Source organism: Saccostrea cucullata, unplaced genomic scaffold (genome assembly GCF_032062105.1).
Source record: "Saccostrea cucullata isolate Sc308-1 unplaced genomic scaffold, CSIRO_AGI_Scuc_v1 ctg605, whole genome shotgun sequence".
Classification (NCBI taxonomy): domain Eukaryota; kingdom Metazoa; phylum Mollusca; class Bivalvia; order Ostreida; family Ostreidae; genus Saccostrea; species Saccostrea cuccullata.
The window spans coordinates 59,727-78,943 of NW_026923558.1; the positions used below are offsets into that span (position 1 = coordinate 59,727).

The 19,217-nt window shown below is 32.0% G+C and overlaps 2 protein-coding genes across 2 annotated transcripts; one reads left to right on the forward strand and one right to left on the reverse strand.

Moving 5' to 3' along the window:
- Positions 1-3,675: 3,675 nt before the first annotated feature.
- Positions 3,676-7,144, reverse strand: LOC134264318 (uncharacterized). The gene is made up of 6 exons (XM_062746614.1): positions 7,018-7,144; positions 6,099-6,165; positions 5,155-5,208; positions 4,942-5,016; positions 4,554-4,757; positions 3,676-4,401 (listed from the first exon to the last, which is right to left on the reverse strand). Exons 2-6 carry the CDS (start codon positions 6,163-6,165, stop codon positions 4,196-4,198), a joined length of 606 nt encoding a protein of 201 aa, XP_062602598.1. The 5' UTR covers positions 7,018-7,144; the 3' UTR covers positions 3,676-4,195.
- Positions 7,145-9,630: 2,486 nt separating this feature from the next.
- On the forward strand, positions 9,631-10,931 carry LOC134264319 (uncharacterized). Its single transcript, XM_062746615.1, has 4 exons — positions 9,631-9,693; positions 9,832-9,906; positions 10,078-10,281; positions 10,440-10,931. Exons 2-4 carry the CDS (start codon positions 9,894-9,896, stop codon positions 10,643-10,645), a joined length of 423 nt encoding a protein of 140 aa, XP_062602599.1. The 5' UTR covers positions 9,631-9,693; positions 9,832-9,893; the 3' UTR covers positions 10,646-10,931.
- The last annotated feature ends 8,286 nt before the right edge of the window (positions 10,932-19,217 follow it).

The following is a 19,217-nucleotide window of genomic DNA, read 5'->3' on the forward strand; positions in this document are numbered from 1 at the left end:
TGAAATCTCTTTTATGCTTGTAACTGTTGAAGAAGTCCAAGCTTTCCTGTGGCCGGGAAAACCAAAATTATGTGTCGGATAAAAAAGTAAAGGTGCACAAGATTCTGTGAAAGTTGCATCAAATTTCTTTCAGTGGTATGAGGAGAGTTATGGATAAGCAGGGTTCTCCATCATTTGAAATTTTACTGTGTTGCAGAGTTTACGTGAAGCACTAAATGGCCACTGAATCTCAATCGATTATAATTACAAAAGATGACAAGCACACGCTTATTTAAAAATCTCTAATTATTTACAAAATAAATGATGGCTTTGAAAATGTACATAGTCGAAACTTAACATTTTTGAAAGTAGATTTGCCGTGTTTATTTATCAGGATTCTTGATCGAGTTACCGCATTTCAAAAAAGGGAAATTCAGAACAGTAAAAATATTTTAAAGAATTCCTTGAACATGCTGAAATTTCAAAATTTCAAAATGTTTGACTTACATTGTTTTAGAGCCGTGGCTCTAACGTTATAGGAAAGACATATTTAAATATTTTCCATAAATAATACAATGTATTTTATTGCAAGTTTTCATTGAATTGTGAAAACAATTTATTTGTCTTTGTTTGTTCCGGCGTAAAGTCCGGCGAGGGTGTAGGAGATAATTGATTGATTACTCAAGATGAAGCCCTTGTAATTAAGTGTCCTAACTTTTTGAAATGAAAGACGGTATAATTGCATGATTAAAGTTTCAGTTAGAGAAAAATTGTGTGTTTAGATTTTCTAATTATCTCAACTCTTACTGTGTTGGAAAGTTGCATCAAATTTCTTTCAGTGGTATGAGAGTAAAACAGTTGTGGATGGATAAGAGATGGGTACCCCAAAGCGTAACAGACGGACGGACGGACGGAATTAACGATTACTATATACCTCCCGCTTTTCAAGCGGGGGTATAAATATATCTTCTGATCTTAAAAATTGCATTATTTGTCATTTCCATATTTTATATGAAATATTAGACGTGAAATCAGAGGCCTTGGACGATTGAATTTTCTGTCCAGGGGTCAATATCGCTGTGTATTTTTTTGGTCGAAAACTGATTGTGTAATCTTAACCTTACAGTAAACATGTTTCAAATTCTAGATTATATCATTTATGTACCCTTCATGTAGTAATTAATATTAAAACTAAACCACCTTACCGTTTGACTTAAAGAATATTGCAATATTAATTTAACTGCAATCTTTTTGTATTGTCTAATTCTGATTTTATTTATCAGTTACATATATTGAATTATCGAAGTCTAGCTAACAGTTGAAAAAAAATTAAAAACAGCGTGCATTTTTTTTTATCTCATAGAGAAAACGAATCATGAACTGGACAAAAACATGCACGGGCGTTATACATACCAGATAATGGCACAGGTGAGAAGAGCGAGTTTGCTTTCTTGTTCCTCAGACAAACCCGTAGTAACCTTCATATCCGATTCAGATAGACTTGGTAAAACAAAGCCAAGTTCAATACACAAATAATATATACTCTTCAAAAAAAGAAACGCATAGTAGGAACAATGCCCTGAATATTTGTGATACTTTTGTCATACCTTTTATTATTGTATGGATACGATGTATCCGAGTGAAATGAATGATTTTTTAATGCAATTGTTAACTTTACAGTTATTCTAAAAGTCTCACAGACAAAAAGGCGTGATTTTGCAAAATTTCCACCAAAATTTTAATCTCAATTTTCATTTGTTGAATTCCTATGCAATTCCCTCAGGTACAAAGGGGCTATCAAAAGCGGGGGTTCTCGATATTTTGAATCTTGTTTTATCCGAGAAATGACGATTCCTAAAAAGGCTGCATCTGAATGTTGTGTGGCACAAAAAGGAAAATTATGACTACAATTGCAAAAGGTTTTAATGTTACACACAGACAACATCTAACCTATAAAACATAAACCATTAACATTGAACATCCCATGTTTGCAAAAAATATGGTAGACTACGTGTGACATCAGCAGCACAGCATCACTTCCGAGGATAATGCAAATTGCATGAAAGTAATGCAAGGACGTTATCTAAAGCATAAGCTATCCCTGAACTGCACAGATCATCTCATAAGACCGTTTTCAGTTGACTACGAATTATTGCAAAAGGATTATTCATGCCATTTTTCGACCCCTAAACACCACAAATATCGACTTTAAAGATCTCTGATAAATAGAGTATGACTACAGCATCACTGTTGAACATTTTGGTGAACCTACTAGTCCAGAATGTTTATCTGAAAGCCTCTCACAAGTTTAAGAGTGCCAATGCTTTTTAATGAAGGTTAGATGGATAAAACGTTAAAAAAGTTGGCGGTGGTAGTGTAATGATATGGAAAATGGTATTATATGAAAGTAAAATTGACTTGGTTCGAATTCAATGGACTTTGATGGTAAAAGGTACTCTAACCATGTTCTGCCTCCACATACCCATTCAATTTTGCAGCATCCTAGAGCCGTATTGCAATCTCACACTACACAGCCACATATGGCTTGTTTGATACACCTATTCTTGCAAAGAAACAACAACCTCTTCCAGTCACAAACATCTAAATCACTAGATTTAATCCAAATTAAGCAGCATTGGACAAAATGAATCGATATGATTTGCCAAAGAGAATTGCATCCCCAGACTCTGCAACAGCTGACTAAAGTTCCACATTTGGAGTGGGAGAGTATTCCTATACAGTTTTCATTACACACGTTTGCTTCCATTAGATGCCATGTGTGGCTATCATTTGTGTCTGCGGGGGCATATCAGATATTGATCTTTAATGGTCTTAAACTGACTATAATTTTTAAATTGTTGAGTAATTATGACATTTAGATAGTATTCATGTTGCTTACCACATTTCTGTTTTATCAATACATCATTTAACTAAATAATCTTTATGTTCAATGTGTCACTAAAATTCTACGATGCATGTATGGTCTGACAACCCAACAATGCAGCATACCAATATGCCTTTTTCCTTTTTTAACCTACTTTGAAAGAATCATAAAACATTAAAAACTGTTAAACAAAATTATGACTATCAACGAACAAGGTACAAAGAAGGAAAAAAGCATATTGATTTTTGGTAACTTTAGTAACACAGATCATCAAATAGTCATAATGCACATGAATATGTGTAAAAGGGGATATTTATTTTTTTCAAAAATGATACCCATATTTCTGACAAATATGAAATAGAAGTGAAAAAGTGATTAAAAAATATTAGAAATTCATAATTTATTTACATGTAAAATCTTCCATCGTTAAAAATCTGACAAAAAATGTTGATAACAAGAGCAATCAATAGCGGAGCATTCTCTTGCAAAAGAGTATACATATATCTATAATTCAAAATAACAGTCAATAATGTGAAAAAGAGGACCACATTGCTTACCTGACTAACTTTAGCTATTCTGTCATTTAAAATATTACCCTTTTTATACCTAACTTGACCCTAACAATCCAAAAGAATCATAATTCAAACAAATAAGAATTTACACTACCCAAGGATGCTTCCGAATAAGTTTCAAATTTTTTTCCCAAAATGCTTCAATGTAAAACTTTCAATAGTAGCCCCATTTAAAATCAACACTATACCAAAGGATGCTTCCACATCAGAGTCAGATTTCCTGCCAAAGTGTTCTTTAGAATATACTTCAACGTAAAACTTGGATTCCCTTTAATGGCCCCGCCCTACCCCAGGGTTATGATTCATGCAATTTCAAATCTACACTTCTCAAAGGATGCTTTCACATAATTTCCATATTTTGTGGACCAGTTGTTTTTGAGAAAAAATGTTAATTACCTCAACTTATTTTTGTTTTTGCTGTTTTTTTTTATATCTCCCCTTGAGAAAAGATTTGGTCCTTAATTCATTTTCAAATTTAAATTTCCTTTCACCTGAGGCGACTAAGTATCTAGTTTCGTTAAAATTGCCCCATTGGTTCTGTAGAAGAAATTGAAAATGTGAAAAGTGTACAGACGGACGGATGAACAGCTAACATACGGGCGACAGACAAAATGTAATAACAATATCTTAATTGAGCTTTCGGCTCAGGTGAGCATAAGTGGCAAAGTCACTTTTGTTTCGCATTTAAGGGTACATCAATTCAAACATTCACAAACACGTTAGTATATCCTTCCAGGGAGGTAAATAAAAGATGTCAATATTATTGTTTCATAGTGTGTTTATTTCCCTTTAGATAACAAGTAATTGCCTTTTTAGCGTCCTTGTTCCTAGGACAAGGATAAAATACACCGTTCCATATCAGAAGAGTTGTAAAAGAATCGACTCTTCTGTCCGAGCACCTGTCCAGAATTTTCGTTGGTCTCTGAGTCGGTTCACATGAATGTATTATGATCAGCATTATTTTTCCTTAATTAAAATAAAAGAAATGATTTTTCAGAAATGAATTAATAACAAATCATTTTTCAGATATGAATCGTTAAAAAAATATTTCTCAGATTTGAAAAAAAGGTAAGAAGAGGAAGTTTTTTTTTAATTCATAGATTATTATACTCTCCTACCTTTATATGAAATGTTTTCTAACAATGTATCAATTTCGTCCTTCAGTCGGGAGGAAGCGTAACATACAACCAGGATTAGAGAATCGAGTTTGGGAGAATCCTTTTGATCTATGCTTTGTAAAGCATATTCTGGAAATTCCTTACTAAATAAGTTCTCAAACAAATGTCCTGATTTCTTAGAGCTTTGAATGCAAAAGACCTTCTCTGTAAAAAATAAAGGCAAAGATTGTCTTTCAAGTCGCCATTTTATTATTTTAGTGTATGAGCATTAAGGTAAATTAAAGATTGTTTTTTTTTTCTTTTTTTTATTTTTTTTTTAAAATAATTATTTGCACGAGTTGGTGAAGTGTTTAACTTAAAACAACTGGTAAGCAGGATGAATTCTTACTAGTGTGCCTCATCTTTTTCCACCACAATCGCAGGAAACCTATTGTTCCAAGAACTGTAATTGCTATGTTTCTCTCTTAAAAACACACAGAATTACATAAATGAATTTAAAAAATAGAGAAAATGCAAAAAATCAAATAAGGTATACTGTACCAGTTGCAATGAAATGAATCAATGTAAACGTTACTAAAACAATCTAGAATAAAATACGAACCTGAGAAAATTTTACAGATCAATCTACAGATAAAACCATATTGTGCTTGGATTCCTGAGAAAGGAAAAAAATGATAAAGAGTATAACCTTTATAAGTGCAATGATGTCATCATGTAGAATCAATGACAATGTAGACGATGTTAACACGATATTGTATCAACATTGTTTACATGTCGACAATATCGAATACGTTCTATTTCCACTATTGAAGAGTTATAGTTCTAAGTGCGCTCTTTTGTAAAAAAGTCGGAAAATGTACAAATCTCGCGGGATTTCTGGGACAAACGTAACATAAACATGTAAACAACACGTTGACTGTCGATGAACAGATGCTTACAAAATGCATATGAAATATTTAATTGTTGTGGGCTTTATTTAAATCAAGAGTAGAGATGACAAGGAAATTTAATTTTCCTTTATTGGTGATCGTATGTATTTATTTATCGTAATGGTATATTTAAAGACAATACACATACCTCGGAAATGTCGTATTTTTTATTAATGGACGATAAAGTTAGGGCTTTTGCTCTCTTTCATATGTCTTTTAGTTCTTCTATTTTTTGGTTAGAATGACAAATTAACTAAACATTTAAAATTGGATTGAAACTGGCATGTTTTGTACTATCCACAACGCCATGCTGTCCCAGTCAGACGACCAAACGCGCCTCTAATTCTGAAGAGTTCACTAATGGAAATATAATGTATTGATTGAGGAACCTGGATATGAATGTGTTTTATTTTATTTTATTATCGTACATAGTATAATATTATCATATTATAATACAAATTATTGCCATAGCAGATATCAATAAAATTACTTTTCTGCCATCTACATGTAATCTAGTTAAACAGAAAAATAGTTTTAAAATGATCCTTAAGGTACAATTTGAACCATATTAAAAAAAATTATTTTATTTGCAATTAAAGGATTTCTTTTATCTTACCTAAGTCAAAAATATTTCCAGGTTGGTATAAATTATCAAACGAATAGAGAAAGATTGGTATATCCATCTAAATCAAAGAAAGTCATAAATGCCAATTAAGTATCATATACATTTATATGAAAGTAAAAGGTTTTTAAATTGTATTGGATTGAATATTTCGAAAGTTTTGGATTGTAGAGATATAAAAAGGTTTTGTTTTGGAATTTGAGTTTATTGTGACCAAAAAATGTAATAAACTAAAAATGAATTTATTCAAATTTAAAATTGTTTAAGTTAACGATATTTCGAATTTCACTAACAGAAAAGCATTCGTCAAAAAGATATTTTTTCTCTTACGATGAAATTTAAATAATCAAACGATTTTGCACAATTCTGTGAAATTACAGGAGGAGGTTTGAAATACCTAACTATATTTCATATTTTAGTAAAATACACTGTACGGTGCCATATTTTCTTGTTCCTATTAAGCTGAACACTGAATATTTGGTAAAATAAAAAAAAAGTAATTTTTTGTCAACCTTTTTGTCATGTTATGTCATGAATCAAATCAGCGTTGATAATTGCGGAAGTATATAAAAACGCTCTCTTTGTTTAGAATGCGTGCATTATGTTTTCCAGTTCTTGAACTTAAGTTTACAGATAGGCAAACAGAAGTGATCAAACTGTGAGGTAATTATCTACTACATTTGATAATGATATTCATAGTCATAATCATTTTTATATGCATTAATCATGCGAATTATCAATATGTCATGAATTTATAATTTCGTGAAATACGAAAAGACCACTATATTTTCCTGTATACACAAGTCTCTTAATCGATTTCTTTACTCTTTTTATCTTCTTAGTTTATATTGATAAATCAACATGAAATGAACCGAAAGTAGAAAAAGGAAATGTATATTACATTCAAAATTACCTTATTTCAAAGAAACCAATCAACTTTCCTATGTAGTAACCTGTTTTAATGATAAATTCCTCCCAAGTTCAAACATTTATCTTTCGTATGAAGAAAATAGTTAAAATAATTCCCCTCGCTTTCATTGTTTACGCGGCGGCCGCTTAGAAAACAAAAATAACTAGTACAATGACGCAAACTTCCGTTTTGAAGTGGAGCTTGAATTCAAATGCAAATTAGATATTCGAATCGTTGTTGTCTTTTATGTTTCAACCTCTATTTAAAATTTTATTTCATTTAAAAGCTTCCCCCAAAAATAGTTTAAACTCATAGGTCGGGAAGGGGAAAATGGGAATGCAAAAAAATCATAAAGCAGAAGGGTTATGCATACGTTCAACTCAAACACCTTGGAAGATCTTATACCAAGTTTCTAATGGTGGTCATTGAAAGACTCTCCCTTTTTATTGATAGACTTGAATTATACAACTGTATTTTTATGCTGAATTCTATGTATATTAAAATGAACATTAAATTTCTTGAAAAAAAAAAGTATTCCACTAGCGATATTTATCAATATATTTTTTATTGGAATAATTTAAATCCAAGTTTTCATTTGTGCTTTAACTGTTTTCATAAATATCCTTTACCCTCCCCAATCCCATCCCATTTGCATCAATTAATTTTACGTTGTATTTACACAATTTAAGGATTCGTTGTTTAGGAAAATAAAAAAAAGATAAAAATCTTGTAAATTCAAACCAAACTTATCAGCGGAAGTTTCTGCCATTGCACCATTTAACACTTCCTGTAATGAATTATTGGAAACTTGAAAAACTTGCAAAAAATAAACTTGATTTTACGGGTCTGAAACAACGTTGTTTTAAGTTTTGTTTATTTATTAAGTTTTATTTAATTTTAATGTAACGACTTGATTTGTTTGATGAGGAAATCAATCAGCAAATTCAGTTTATAAATACTTACTTTTATAATCTTCAGGAGATAAACTAGACGATCCACCTCCCATTTCTTAAGTAAAACAAAAACATATAGAATTGATATAACAAAAAACAAATATGAATAATATGCTTAGAAGACATTGATTGCTATCGTACATCTTCAAAGGATTTGTTTAGACTATCCGTTCCCATGAATTTAAATTTCTTCCAACATCCCAGGACAAGAAAATTCATTCCACAGATTATTTTTTCAAAGGAAGGAATTTTTTATTCCGCAGGAAAGAAATTAATTTCATGGGAACAGATTTCTATTTGTGGGATCGAATTTTTATTTCACTATAGCAAATTTGCATTCTGTTTTATTTCGTCGGAAGGAATTTATTTTTTACGAAAAATAAAAAAAAAACCAAGTCTATGTATTATAGCTACCTTATTAGTATTAAAGCATGTTCAACGAAATCCTGGATACATCGCGTGAAATCTATTACTGTCTATATTGAATATTGATTTCGTATGTTAAACTAAGAATGAAAGAGAAATCGGTGGACTTTATTTCAGTGTTGTGATTTTTTGTCTCTCTCTCTCTCTCTCTCTCTCTCTCTCTCTCTCTCTCTCTCTCTCTCTCTCTCTCTCTCTCTCTCTCTGTGTGTGTGTGTGTGTCGTTTTGTTAAAACAGATTCTGGTTGCACACAAAAGTACTCTGGAGTTGACATCAAGAAGATGCTTGAGTTTCTGATTGACAATATTTATGTGGTTTTTGGAGACCAGGTATTCCAACAATCCATTGGAATTCCCATGGGTACAAATTGCGCTCCATTATTAGCAGACTTATTTTTATATTCATATGAAGCAGAATTAATGCAAAATCTTTTACGTGAAAAGAAAAAAAACACTTGCTGTGGCCTTCAATTCGACATTTAGATATATCGACGACGTATTGTCAATTAATAATGATAATTTAGATTCCTACGTCGACACGATATATTTTGGTGAGCTTGAGATTAAAGATACCATTGATTCCGACACTTCTGCTTCATACTTGGATATTTTACTTGAAAAAGACACTAATGGTAATCTAACAACCAAGCTATATGATAAACGTGTTGACTTTAACTTTTCTATCGTCAACTTCCCTTACTTATGCAGCAATATACCTTCATCACCTGCATATGGCGTATTTATATCTCAGTTGATTCGATATGCTAGAGCATGTTCTACGTATGAACAATTTCTTAAACGAGGTAAATTATTGACAAGCAAGTTGATGAAAAAAGAATATCAACAGTCTCGTTTAAAGTCATCATTTCGTAAATTCTTTGGTCAATACAATTACCTTGTCAACAATTCAATTTATCATTGAATGCAATGCTGATTGACGTTTTTCATACCAATTGTTAGTCCATTATTTATACACTGAATTGACCACGGATTTTTTCCGTTATATCCTGATTATGGCAACGAGCACACGGCGGGTGTGACCGGTCGGCAGGGGATGCTCACTTCTCCATGGCACTTGATCCCACATCTGATGTTTCGGGGGTCCGTGTTTGCTCTGCTCGTATTTTGTATATTTGTTTAATGGACGTTGAGATTGAATACTTTTCCATATCCTACTTTGTCATTGATTCTACATGACGACATCATTGCACTTATAAACGTTATACTCTTTATCATTTTTTTCTCTCAGGAATCCAAGCACAATATGGTTTTATCTGTAGATTGATCTGTAAAATTTTCTCAGGTTCGTATTTTATTCTAGATTGTTTTAGTAACGTTTACATTGATTCATTCCATTGTAACTGGTACAGTATACCTTATTTGATTTTTTGCATTTTCTCACTTTTTAAAATTCTTTTTTGTAATTCTATGTGTTTTTAAGAGAGAAACATAGCAATTACAGTTCTTGGAACAATAGGTTTCCTGCGATTGTGGTGGAAAAAGATGAGGCACACTAGTAAGAATTCATCTTGCTTACCAGTTGTTTTAAGTTAAACACTTCACCAACTCGTGCAATAAATTATTTTTAAGAAAATAAAAAAATAATCTTCAATTTACCTTAATGCTCATACATGTAAAATAATAAAATGGCGACTTGAAAGACAATCTTTGCCTTTATTTTTTACAGAGAAAGTCTTTAACATACAATGCTCTAAGAAATCAGGACATTTGTTCGAGAACTATTTTGGTAAGGAATTTCCAGAATATGCTTTACAAAGCATAGATCAAAAGGATTCTCCCAAACTCGATTCTCTAATCCTAGTTGTATGTTACGCTTCCTCCCGACTGAAGGACGAAATTGATACATCATTAAAAAACATTTCATATAAAGGTAGGAGAGTTAAATCATTTATTATTATTTTTTACAAAAAACTTCCTCTTTTTATTTTTTGTCAAATCTGAGAAATATTTTTTTAACAATTCATATCTGAAAAATCATTTGTAATTAATTCATTTCTGAAAAAATTCATTTCTTTTAATTTAATCAAGGAAAAATAATGCTGATCATAATACATTCTTGTGAACCGACTCAAAGACCAACGAAAATTCTGGACAGGTGCTCGGACAGAAGAGTCGATTCTTTTACAACTCTTCTGATATGGAACGGTGTATTTTATCCTTGTCCTAGGAACAAGGACGCTAAAAAGGCAATTACTTGTTATCTAAAGGGAAATAAACACACTATGAAACAATAATATTGACAACTTTTCTTTATCTCTCTGGAAGGATATAGAAACGTGCTTGTGAATGTTTGAATTGATGTGCCCTTAAATGCGAAACAAAAGTGACTTTGCCACTTAATCTCACCTGAGCCGAAGGCTCAAGTAAGATATTGTGATTACATTTTGTCTGTCGCCCGTTTGTTAGCTGTTCATCCGTCCGTCTGTACACTTTTCACATTTTCAACTTCTTCTACAGAACCAATGGGGCAATTTTAACGAAACTAGATACTAAGTCGCCTCAGGTGATAGGAAATTTAAATTTAAATTTAAAAATTTAAATTTAAATTTGAAAATGAATTAAGGACCAAATCTTTTCTCAAGGGGAGATATAAAAAAATAGGTTGAGGTAATTAATTTTTTTTTTCAAGAACAACTGGTCCACAAAATATGGAAATTATGTGAAAGCATCCTTTGGGTAGTGTAGATTTGAAATTACATGAATCATAACCTCGGGGTAGGCTGGGGCCATTTAAGAGAATCCAAGTTTTACGTTGAAGTATATTGAAAAAGGTTTTAAAATCACAAATAAAAAAGCTCTTGTATTATTTGGGAAACGACATGATGGGTCCCCCGACAGTTTGTGTATAACTATATGGTCAACGTCAAGCATCAAACCATCCGTTACTTTGCAACTTTCAGCGAACAATGAAAACAAACATTTATGTCCTGTTTTAGCTATAAGGGAATATATAAAATTGAGAGGACAAAATGCAGTTCATCTGTTTATGTTCAAAAACAAATCTCCAATACCTAGGCAATATTTCAATCAACAATTGAAAATCTCTTTCAACTTTTTGAACTTTGACACAAAAGGTTACGTAGGATATTCTTTCAGAATTCGTGCAACAGCATAGGAAAAACCAAAAGGAGTTTTCGATGCCCAAATTCAACTGTTAGGACGTTGGAAATCTAATGCTTACTTTGTATAAGAAATACATTCGAATTCCCTTATTGAATTCGTAAACAGGGCATGAGGTCAGGCGTCTCTGTCCATTAAAGTTACTTGTAGAGTATGGGCACTAATTTTTTATATCAGATATGGTAACTTTTATTAGAAAAAAATTAATGCATAAGTCATCTGACATGGGGCTATAGACCTCTGTTTGAATGGAATGTTAATTTATCTTTATTAAATTATGTAATTTTAACTGAGCAAGTTCTTACAAATTGGTACGTTATACGGGGGCTGCTCAATAAATAATGTCCTCGGTGTTCGAAAAGAAGCAAAAGACGCTTTTCAATGATTTATTCTTCATGATTTTACTTAAGAATATCATTCTTTTAATTACAACACATGTCCGTAACTTTCTTATTCAATTTCTGATTATTTTTAGAACTTTTTTTAGTATACTAAAAAAATGACAGATCCAATGATTTCCTGAAATTGTCTCTTCCTTCTGAAAGGTGTTATTTCCTGTATGTATAATATTATCTAAACTATAATGTCAACAGAGAATATAAATGTGAAACATGCTTTTGATCCCATCGTACTTCATATGAACCCCTTCGATATATATCAACCAGCAAAATAGTAGCTAGCCTAGATATCTACATGTAGTTAATTAAAATAATATTTGAGGAATCCTAACTATATCAACTGAACCATCGATATCCTTAATTACTATGCACACATTGTTATTGTTCTAGTTGAGTTTAAATTTGTCCTTCTTGTCTAGCCGCCGTTCACGGTAGCCTAGTGTTAGAGCGTTCGCTTCGTGATCGGGAGGTCCGGGTTCGATTCTTGTTCCCGGTGCCGCGTCAAACCTAAGACGTAAAAATAGATAGTGACTGTTCCTTCGCCAAGCGCTCGGCATCAGAGGTAAAAGTCACGGGTCTTTCGGATATGACCTTAAAAACGTAGGTCCCGTGTCACGGTAGGAGCTGGCACAATAAAGAACCCTCACTGCTCAAAGGCCCTGAGTGCCGAGTATAGGTCTAAAATTGAAGCCCTTCACCGACATACGGTGACGTCTCCATATGAGTGAAAAATTCTTAAGAGGGATGTTAAACAATATACAATCAATCAATCTTGTCTAGCCCCATAAGAGAAATAAAACTCTGTGAGGATACTGCTAGTCCTTTAGTAACTATAATGTATATTTGACAGATAATGTACGAATCAACTGGATTGGCATGGTACATATGCCCCCTCCCCCCCATACACACACCCTCACAAACAGCCTGCAATGCTTCCAACCAACTAAAATATTTTTATTTAAAAGTCTTTTCAGTCGTAATTCATATTTACTTGCCTTGAGGAATGTCATAGCATGTGTATAAATATTAAAATATATTAACAAATACACATCTAACTTGATGTTTTATTAATATACATACAAAATGCATTTTTGTAATTTAAGATTCAAAAACACCACAAATTACTCTGTATTTTACAAATCCATACGTAAAACAACAACCGATAAATTAATTTATCTTTGCTAAATTGGATGTTAGAGCTGTATGTTGTTGATAAGCCTTAGATATTTCCTTAATGATTTTGTTTCGAATGCCATTGTGTGACGTGTAGGCTGGTCCTTCAGATGAGACCGTATAAACCGAGATCCCGTATCGTAGTATCACAGTAGGTGCTGGAAAGAGAAACACCTGAGCAATTGGTTAGGGGAAAGGACATCTGAGATCAGAGCTGAAAGTTTACTGAGGGAGGGGGGCTTGAATTTTAACCTCCTAGGGGTGATGAATTGAACAAAATTGAATCTACACTACCTGAGAATGATTCCACATGAGTTTCATCTTTCCTGGCCCAGTGGTAATTGAGAAAAAGTTTTTTTTTTTAAGATTTTTCCTATATATTCCTATTTAAAACTTTGAGCGGCCATTTTGGCCCCATCCTACCCACGGGGGTCATGATTTGAACATACTTGAATCTAAACTACCTGAAGATGATTCCACATGAGTTTCATCTTTCCTGGGCTATTCTTCTTCTTAAGGAGAAGATTTTTTTTTAAATGCCATTAATTTTTGTCTAATTCATAATTACCTCCCCTTTGAATGGGTGTGGCCCTTCATTTGAACAAACTTGAGTGCCCTTAACCCAAGAATACTTTGTAGCACGTTTGGTTGAAATTGGCCCAGTGGTTCTTAAGAAGAAGATGAAAATATTAAAAGTTTACGACAACGACGACTCTACGAGGGCCTAGTAAAGGACAAAATTTGTAGTTATCCACCGGTAAGTGATGGCGTTTCAATGCGAGTTTTAAAAAAAATCTCCTCGAATCCTTAAAAAGTGAACTATGAGTATAAGTTGGATTACAACTTGTAGAAATAAATCCAACTTCTTCTAAAATGCTAATAATATAATGCGCCTCACAAACGAAGAAAATGTTACCGGTGTAAAGACGAATAATGACCCCCATCGAATAATGACCGAGGGGTCATTTTTCAACGACAAAAAATGACCCCCACCCGTAGAAAAAAATCATTTTTTGTACAAAAAGAGTCCTAAGGGGTCATTATTTTATATGTTAGTCCTATAAAATAATGACCCCCATTGAAAAATGACTCCCTTTAATGTGATAGAAAATATACACTCTTTGATATCTTTTTTACAGCGAAACTAATTTTTACATGCATTTTCTCTAACCAGAAAAATACAAAAAGTCGTATGAAATAATAAGAGATTCACGTAGTCTTTCAATGCTTAAATTGTGTTTGAAAAGAGATTGTTTAATTGTCAAGTGAATAAAATTTCTTTTTAATATTCCTCCTTATAATGTTTGCGAAAAGAATGATATTCCACTTGTTTTTAGAAATCAAACCATGCAAAATTCAAGTTTAAATACTGTTTAATAGGAAAAAATTTATTTTTTGTCATTTTAACTTTTAGCTTGTTTAAGTTTGACAATGAAAATTTTTATCCCCCCCCCCAAAAAAAAAAAACATTACGTTAAATCAAAACAAAAAAATAAATCAATGAAAAGCAAGAATATAAATAAAACTCTTTACTTTTCAATAATTCTGAAAGAGGCTCTAGATAAAATGTTGATATTAATGAAGTTAAGCCTTCACACAAGTACTATCATATCATTACTTCGCCATGATCAAAACATACTTTAAATGTTGGTGGAAGTATAATTGAAAGTATTCTGGCAAAGTAACAGATAAAAATTAGTAGAATAGTAGATTATTCTAAGCTTATTTTTAATTCTTTTTTATAGAAATATAAGGGTAAGTTTTTTTTTTTTTTTTGCCTTTGTTCAATATCGACTACCTCCTAAATAAGAAAAAAGGCGGGATAAGTATAAGACCTAAAAATATGCTCTGTAAAGCTATGGGCTAGTGTAAAATACACAGTCATTCTAATGCAAAATCTATACATGTAGACATAAACTTTTGATTTAGCACACAGTATTCATTACATTTCTTTTAATTAACGTAGAACCTACTTCGTATGACATCATAACTGGTAAATGTGTTAAACCTGTGCTAACCCATTAAGACGTCATAAATAATTAAATGCTACTTTTTCCCGTACTTGACAGCTTCAATAGAAATGGTAGAAAATACTTCATTTTGAAAATCACAGAATTCAATCATGCCAACATAATATTAATTCAATTCATATATTTTTGGTTTTAAATGCTTATTGGCAATATATATTTCTGGAATAAGAGAAAATATGTAGGCATATACAACTTTTGTAATAGTTTGAATCGTATGTAACCATTTTGAAGGAATGCATAAATCGTAATAAATCTTTAGTTGCCATGCATTTAGAGAGTTTAATAGTGGACTTATCTGTTATGTTCATTGAATAAAAAAGAAATTATTCGTGATAAAATATTGTTTAATATTATTCACTTAATAAAGTTTTTAAACGACGAATGTTTGCAGAAGTATTTTTGTGATTTTTCATATTCCCTTTATGACAAGTACCCCTAAAATATTTGAAAATGTGAAGTCGCTGTATGTAAATACCATACCAAGTTTCACAGCCTGTTCTGTTTTACTCAGTACTTATTACTGAGTATGTTTTTCAGAGAATTTAATAGAAAATCAGAAAAAAAATATTTTCATTGTTGTAAAGTCTTCTTTATAATGTATCATAATATAAAAAATTTATTGAAGACCATTTCTTTTTATTTCCCCGTAATCTAAGTTTCGGGGTATATAGCTTTATCGTGTTCGTCTGTATGTCTGTCTGTCTATCTGGCGGTCTGCTTGACAGAAAAACCTTAACCTTGACCATAACTTTTCACTTATTGGAGCTATGAATTTCATATTTAATATATGTTTTCCTTGTGACAAGACCTTACTTTGGATACCACCAAATTTGACCTTTTGACCTTCACCTTGGAGATTTCCGTACTTATTATTTTTTTTTAATCTTGGCCATAGCTTTTGAACGGTAAAGGCTAGGGTATTCATACTTCTCATATGTAATCCTTGTTACATTAAACAGTTTCTTAAGAAAGCATCAACTTTGACCTTTGAGTTTCACCTACCTTCCAAAAACTTATCCTTAACCATTACTTTTGAACAAGTGGTGCCAGGGTTTTCCTATTTTGCAGTTGTATTTCTTGTGAGAAGACCCTACTTCGGGTAACAATATATTTAAACTGCATTTAAGAAAAGTTTAATCTTCGCTATGGTTGCCATACAAGGACATAGCTGTTTCACCAACAAATATTTTTTTTATATGAGGATTTGCGGATATGAGATGAATACATTGTACCTATAAGCGTAACAGACGGACGGACATTCCGATCACTATATACCATCCCGCTTTTCAAGCGGAGGATATAATAATATTTAATACTGATGATTTTTTTCTGTCAGTTCGATGATTTCCTAATAAAAAAAATAATGTTTACCTAACCCTAAACGCTTGAAAAATCTTTTACTTCTTTAGATTCTGAATGATTGCATTGACCTTAAAATAGCTCTATAATTGTATAATGTTATGAGATCAACATATCATCAATTTATTTCCAATTAGTTCAGGTGATTATTTTGGCCAATATGCTTCTTATTCTATTTTTTTTTTGCCCCCCCCCCCCTAAACATTTTAGCTTTAATACATGTATACAGGGGGTTATTTTTCTTCACGTGGATTCTGCAAAATTTAGGGTTGTGACACTTTTTCTACGGGCAAAAGGGTCATTTTTCTACGTCAAATAATGACCGGGGGTCATTTTTCGCTGTCGAAAAATGACCCCCGGTCATTATTCGATGGGGGTCATTATTCGTCTTTACAACCGGCTTTATCACTAGGTACCAGTGCGTACTGATCATGGGATCTTTCGTTATTCTTTTTTCACTTTTGCATTGTTGAATACGGAAGCATATATCGTTTTCATATTGCCCCCCTTATTCCTTAAATACGTGATTGTAACATATATCTGATAGATTTTTAACCATTCTGACAAAGTGTCAACGTCTTTCTGTTCATACATGTATCTTCCCATTATCTGGAGTAGTCTTCTAAGAATCAATAATATTTATTTAATTTCGACGCCATTTTACGGATTTGGGTCCCCTATAACTGGGACCTTTTAAAAGTATTGATCTAAGGTCCTCATTATTAAGTTAATCTACGTCACCAGTAATAACATGTCCAGAAAAATCAGTACCCTGTAGACTTTTTTTTAAAATCAAAATATCTGAAAGCAATAGTCAATGTATATTTATTTTTTTTATATTTTGAATAAATAGTGTAGTCTTTTATTTTATATAAATTATGGTGGAATACAAGGCTGGGCACGTTTGTGATTTAGAATGGTGCTAACATGTATATTTACGTTAAATCTTTTGTTGGCATGAAAACGTTAAGGGAAAAGACGGGTTGTTTCACCTGCATTTCCGTTAATCAAACGTGGGGATTTAACACGTCTATGGTTTGCAATAACCATAATTACAGACCGGGCTTATGTTCGTTTATTGATGGATCAAAAAATACTCTTATCTTGACTTTTTCAAGAAGACAACTAAAAAGTTTCAATGGAAGAGAATAAATTTTGGTGCGAATATACAATATGTAAGTAGACGTAACTAATGATTTACATTCAATAATATGAGTCAAAAGAGACATCATGTATTAAAAGTTTATTTAGAAACCGATGCATATGACTAGGCTTACCTCTCTGTGTATGTTGAACAAGTCACATTCACATTCTTACACTGTGGACTGGAAAGATAGTCGTTACTATCGACATGGTCATTTCATATATAGGGAGAGATTGTCCCAAGTTTTATAATCGATAATTATTCTCGTTGTCTTTGGAAAAGTGTATTCAATGAAAGATCTCTTTGGTGATAAATCTTTTTTAGTATTCTAACTTTCATTGACAAAATAGAATGACCCGGTAAATTAAAAAAAAAATGTTTGTAATAAAGCGATTGACCGACAATATCTATTTGAAATGGATGATTTTGCATTTTTCATCAAGTGATCACTTTGGTTCACCAATATACACTATTTCGCAAAATTAACATTCTATTCCGTAGACAACATTGGAAGATTTGCAGTTGAGATTTTGCTGGCTCCGGGATCATAAAACTGTCTTAAGTCTTAAGTCAGACTTAACTCCAAAAGTTTGCACTTAAAATTTAAGATTAATCTTCAAGGGAATCACAAAAAAATGACTTAGAGTTAAGACTGGAATTTTGTCTTAAATTTTAAGACTGCTTATAGGCAGTCTTAAGTTTTTAAGATTGATCTTAAGTCTGTTTTCAATGTAAGCAGACGATAAAGTTTTGTACCTTCACGCATTGAAGAGTTCCTTGCAGTGGCGGATCAAAGTTTTGTGCGAAGTGGTGTGGTGCCATGTTCATTCAAACGTGGTACACACTATAGAATGTATTATTTTTTATATAAACATGATAAAGAGACGTTTATTTATCTCTGACTATACAAATGGCTTTTCTACCTGTATACCTGAAGAGTTCCTCGTTACTATGACAAATAAGATTTTATGGTAAGTTTTTTGCTAAGTCGAATCTTAACTATTTTTTTTGCTAAGATCGTTTTGTGATCCACTTAAAGCCTGATATTGGTATAAGAACTTTGTCCAGTAAAGAAGGGTTGGATATCAAATAGTCAAGTGTTTAACAGTTTTTTGCAACCAATTTGAAAAGACATTTGGGATCGGAAAACTAATCTACAAATATATCAGATTTCCGTTAAGGAAATCTTACATTACATTTGCTCTCAAAAAGTATTTGTTCTTGGGTAAACATGTACACAATTTTGTGCATGAAGACCTCTTTAAATATTGATTTCCAATAACCATTCCAACTCTTGTATATTTTTACACTTTTGAAATTTTAGAAATTATTTTTAAGCCTAAACAAAATTCTAAAAAAAATGTATAAATCAAAAGAAAGATGAAGCTATCGAACAATGATCGATCTAGAAGTTATCAATACACAATACATATATGTGAAGAAAGAATAAGTCACGGACAAAAGAAAATTAAGTGGGTAGGATCAGGGTTCATATGCAAAAAAAATCTAAGAATTTTTATTAAGTATTATACTTATTCCCAGATCAAACTGCTTAACTAAGAAACATACTTTAAGTTTCATG

Excerpts from the sequence above, each read along its gene's own strand:
- LOC134264319 (XM_062746615.1), top strand. Across the intron at positions 10,282-10,439 it reads AAAAAACATTTCATATAAAG|GAAAAATAATGCTGATCATA; the intron begins GTAGGAGAGTTA and ends AATTTAATCAAG.
- LOC134264318 (XM_062746614.1), bottom strand. The coding sequence starts at position 6,165 with ATGGATATACCAATCTTTCTCTATTCGTTTGATAATTTATACCAACCT. Across the intron at positions 5,017-5,154 it reads GATCTGTAAAATTTTCTCAG|AGAGAAACATAGCAATTACA; the intron begins GTTCGTATTTTA and ends TGTGTTTTTAAG. Across the intron at positions 4,402-4,553 it reads AGAAAACATTTCATATAAAG|GAAAAATAATGCTGATCATA; the intron begins GTAGGAGAGTAT and ends ATTTTAATTAAG.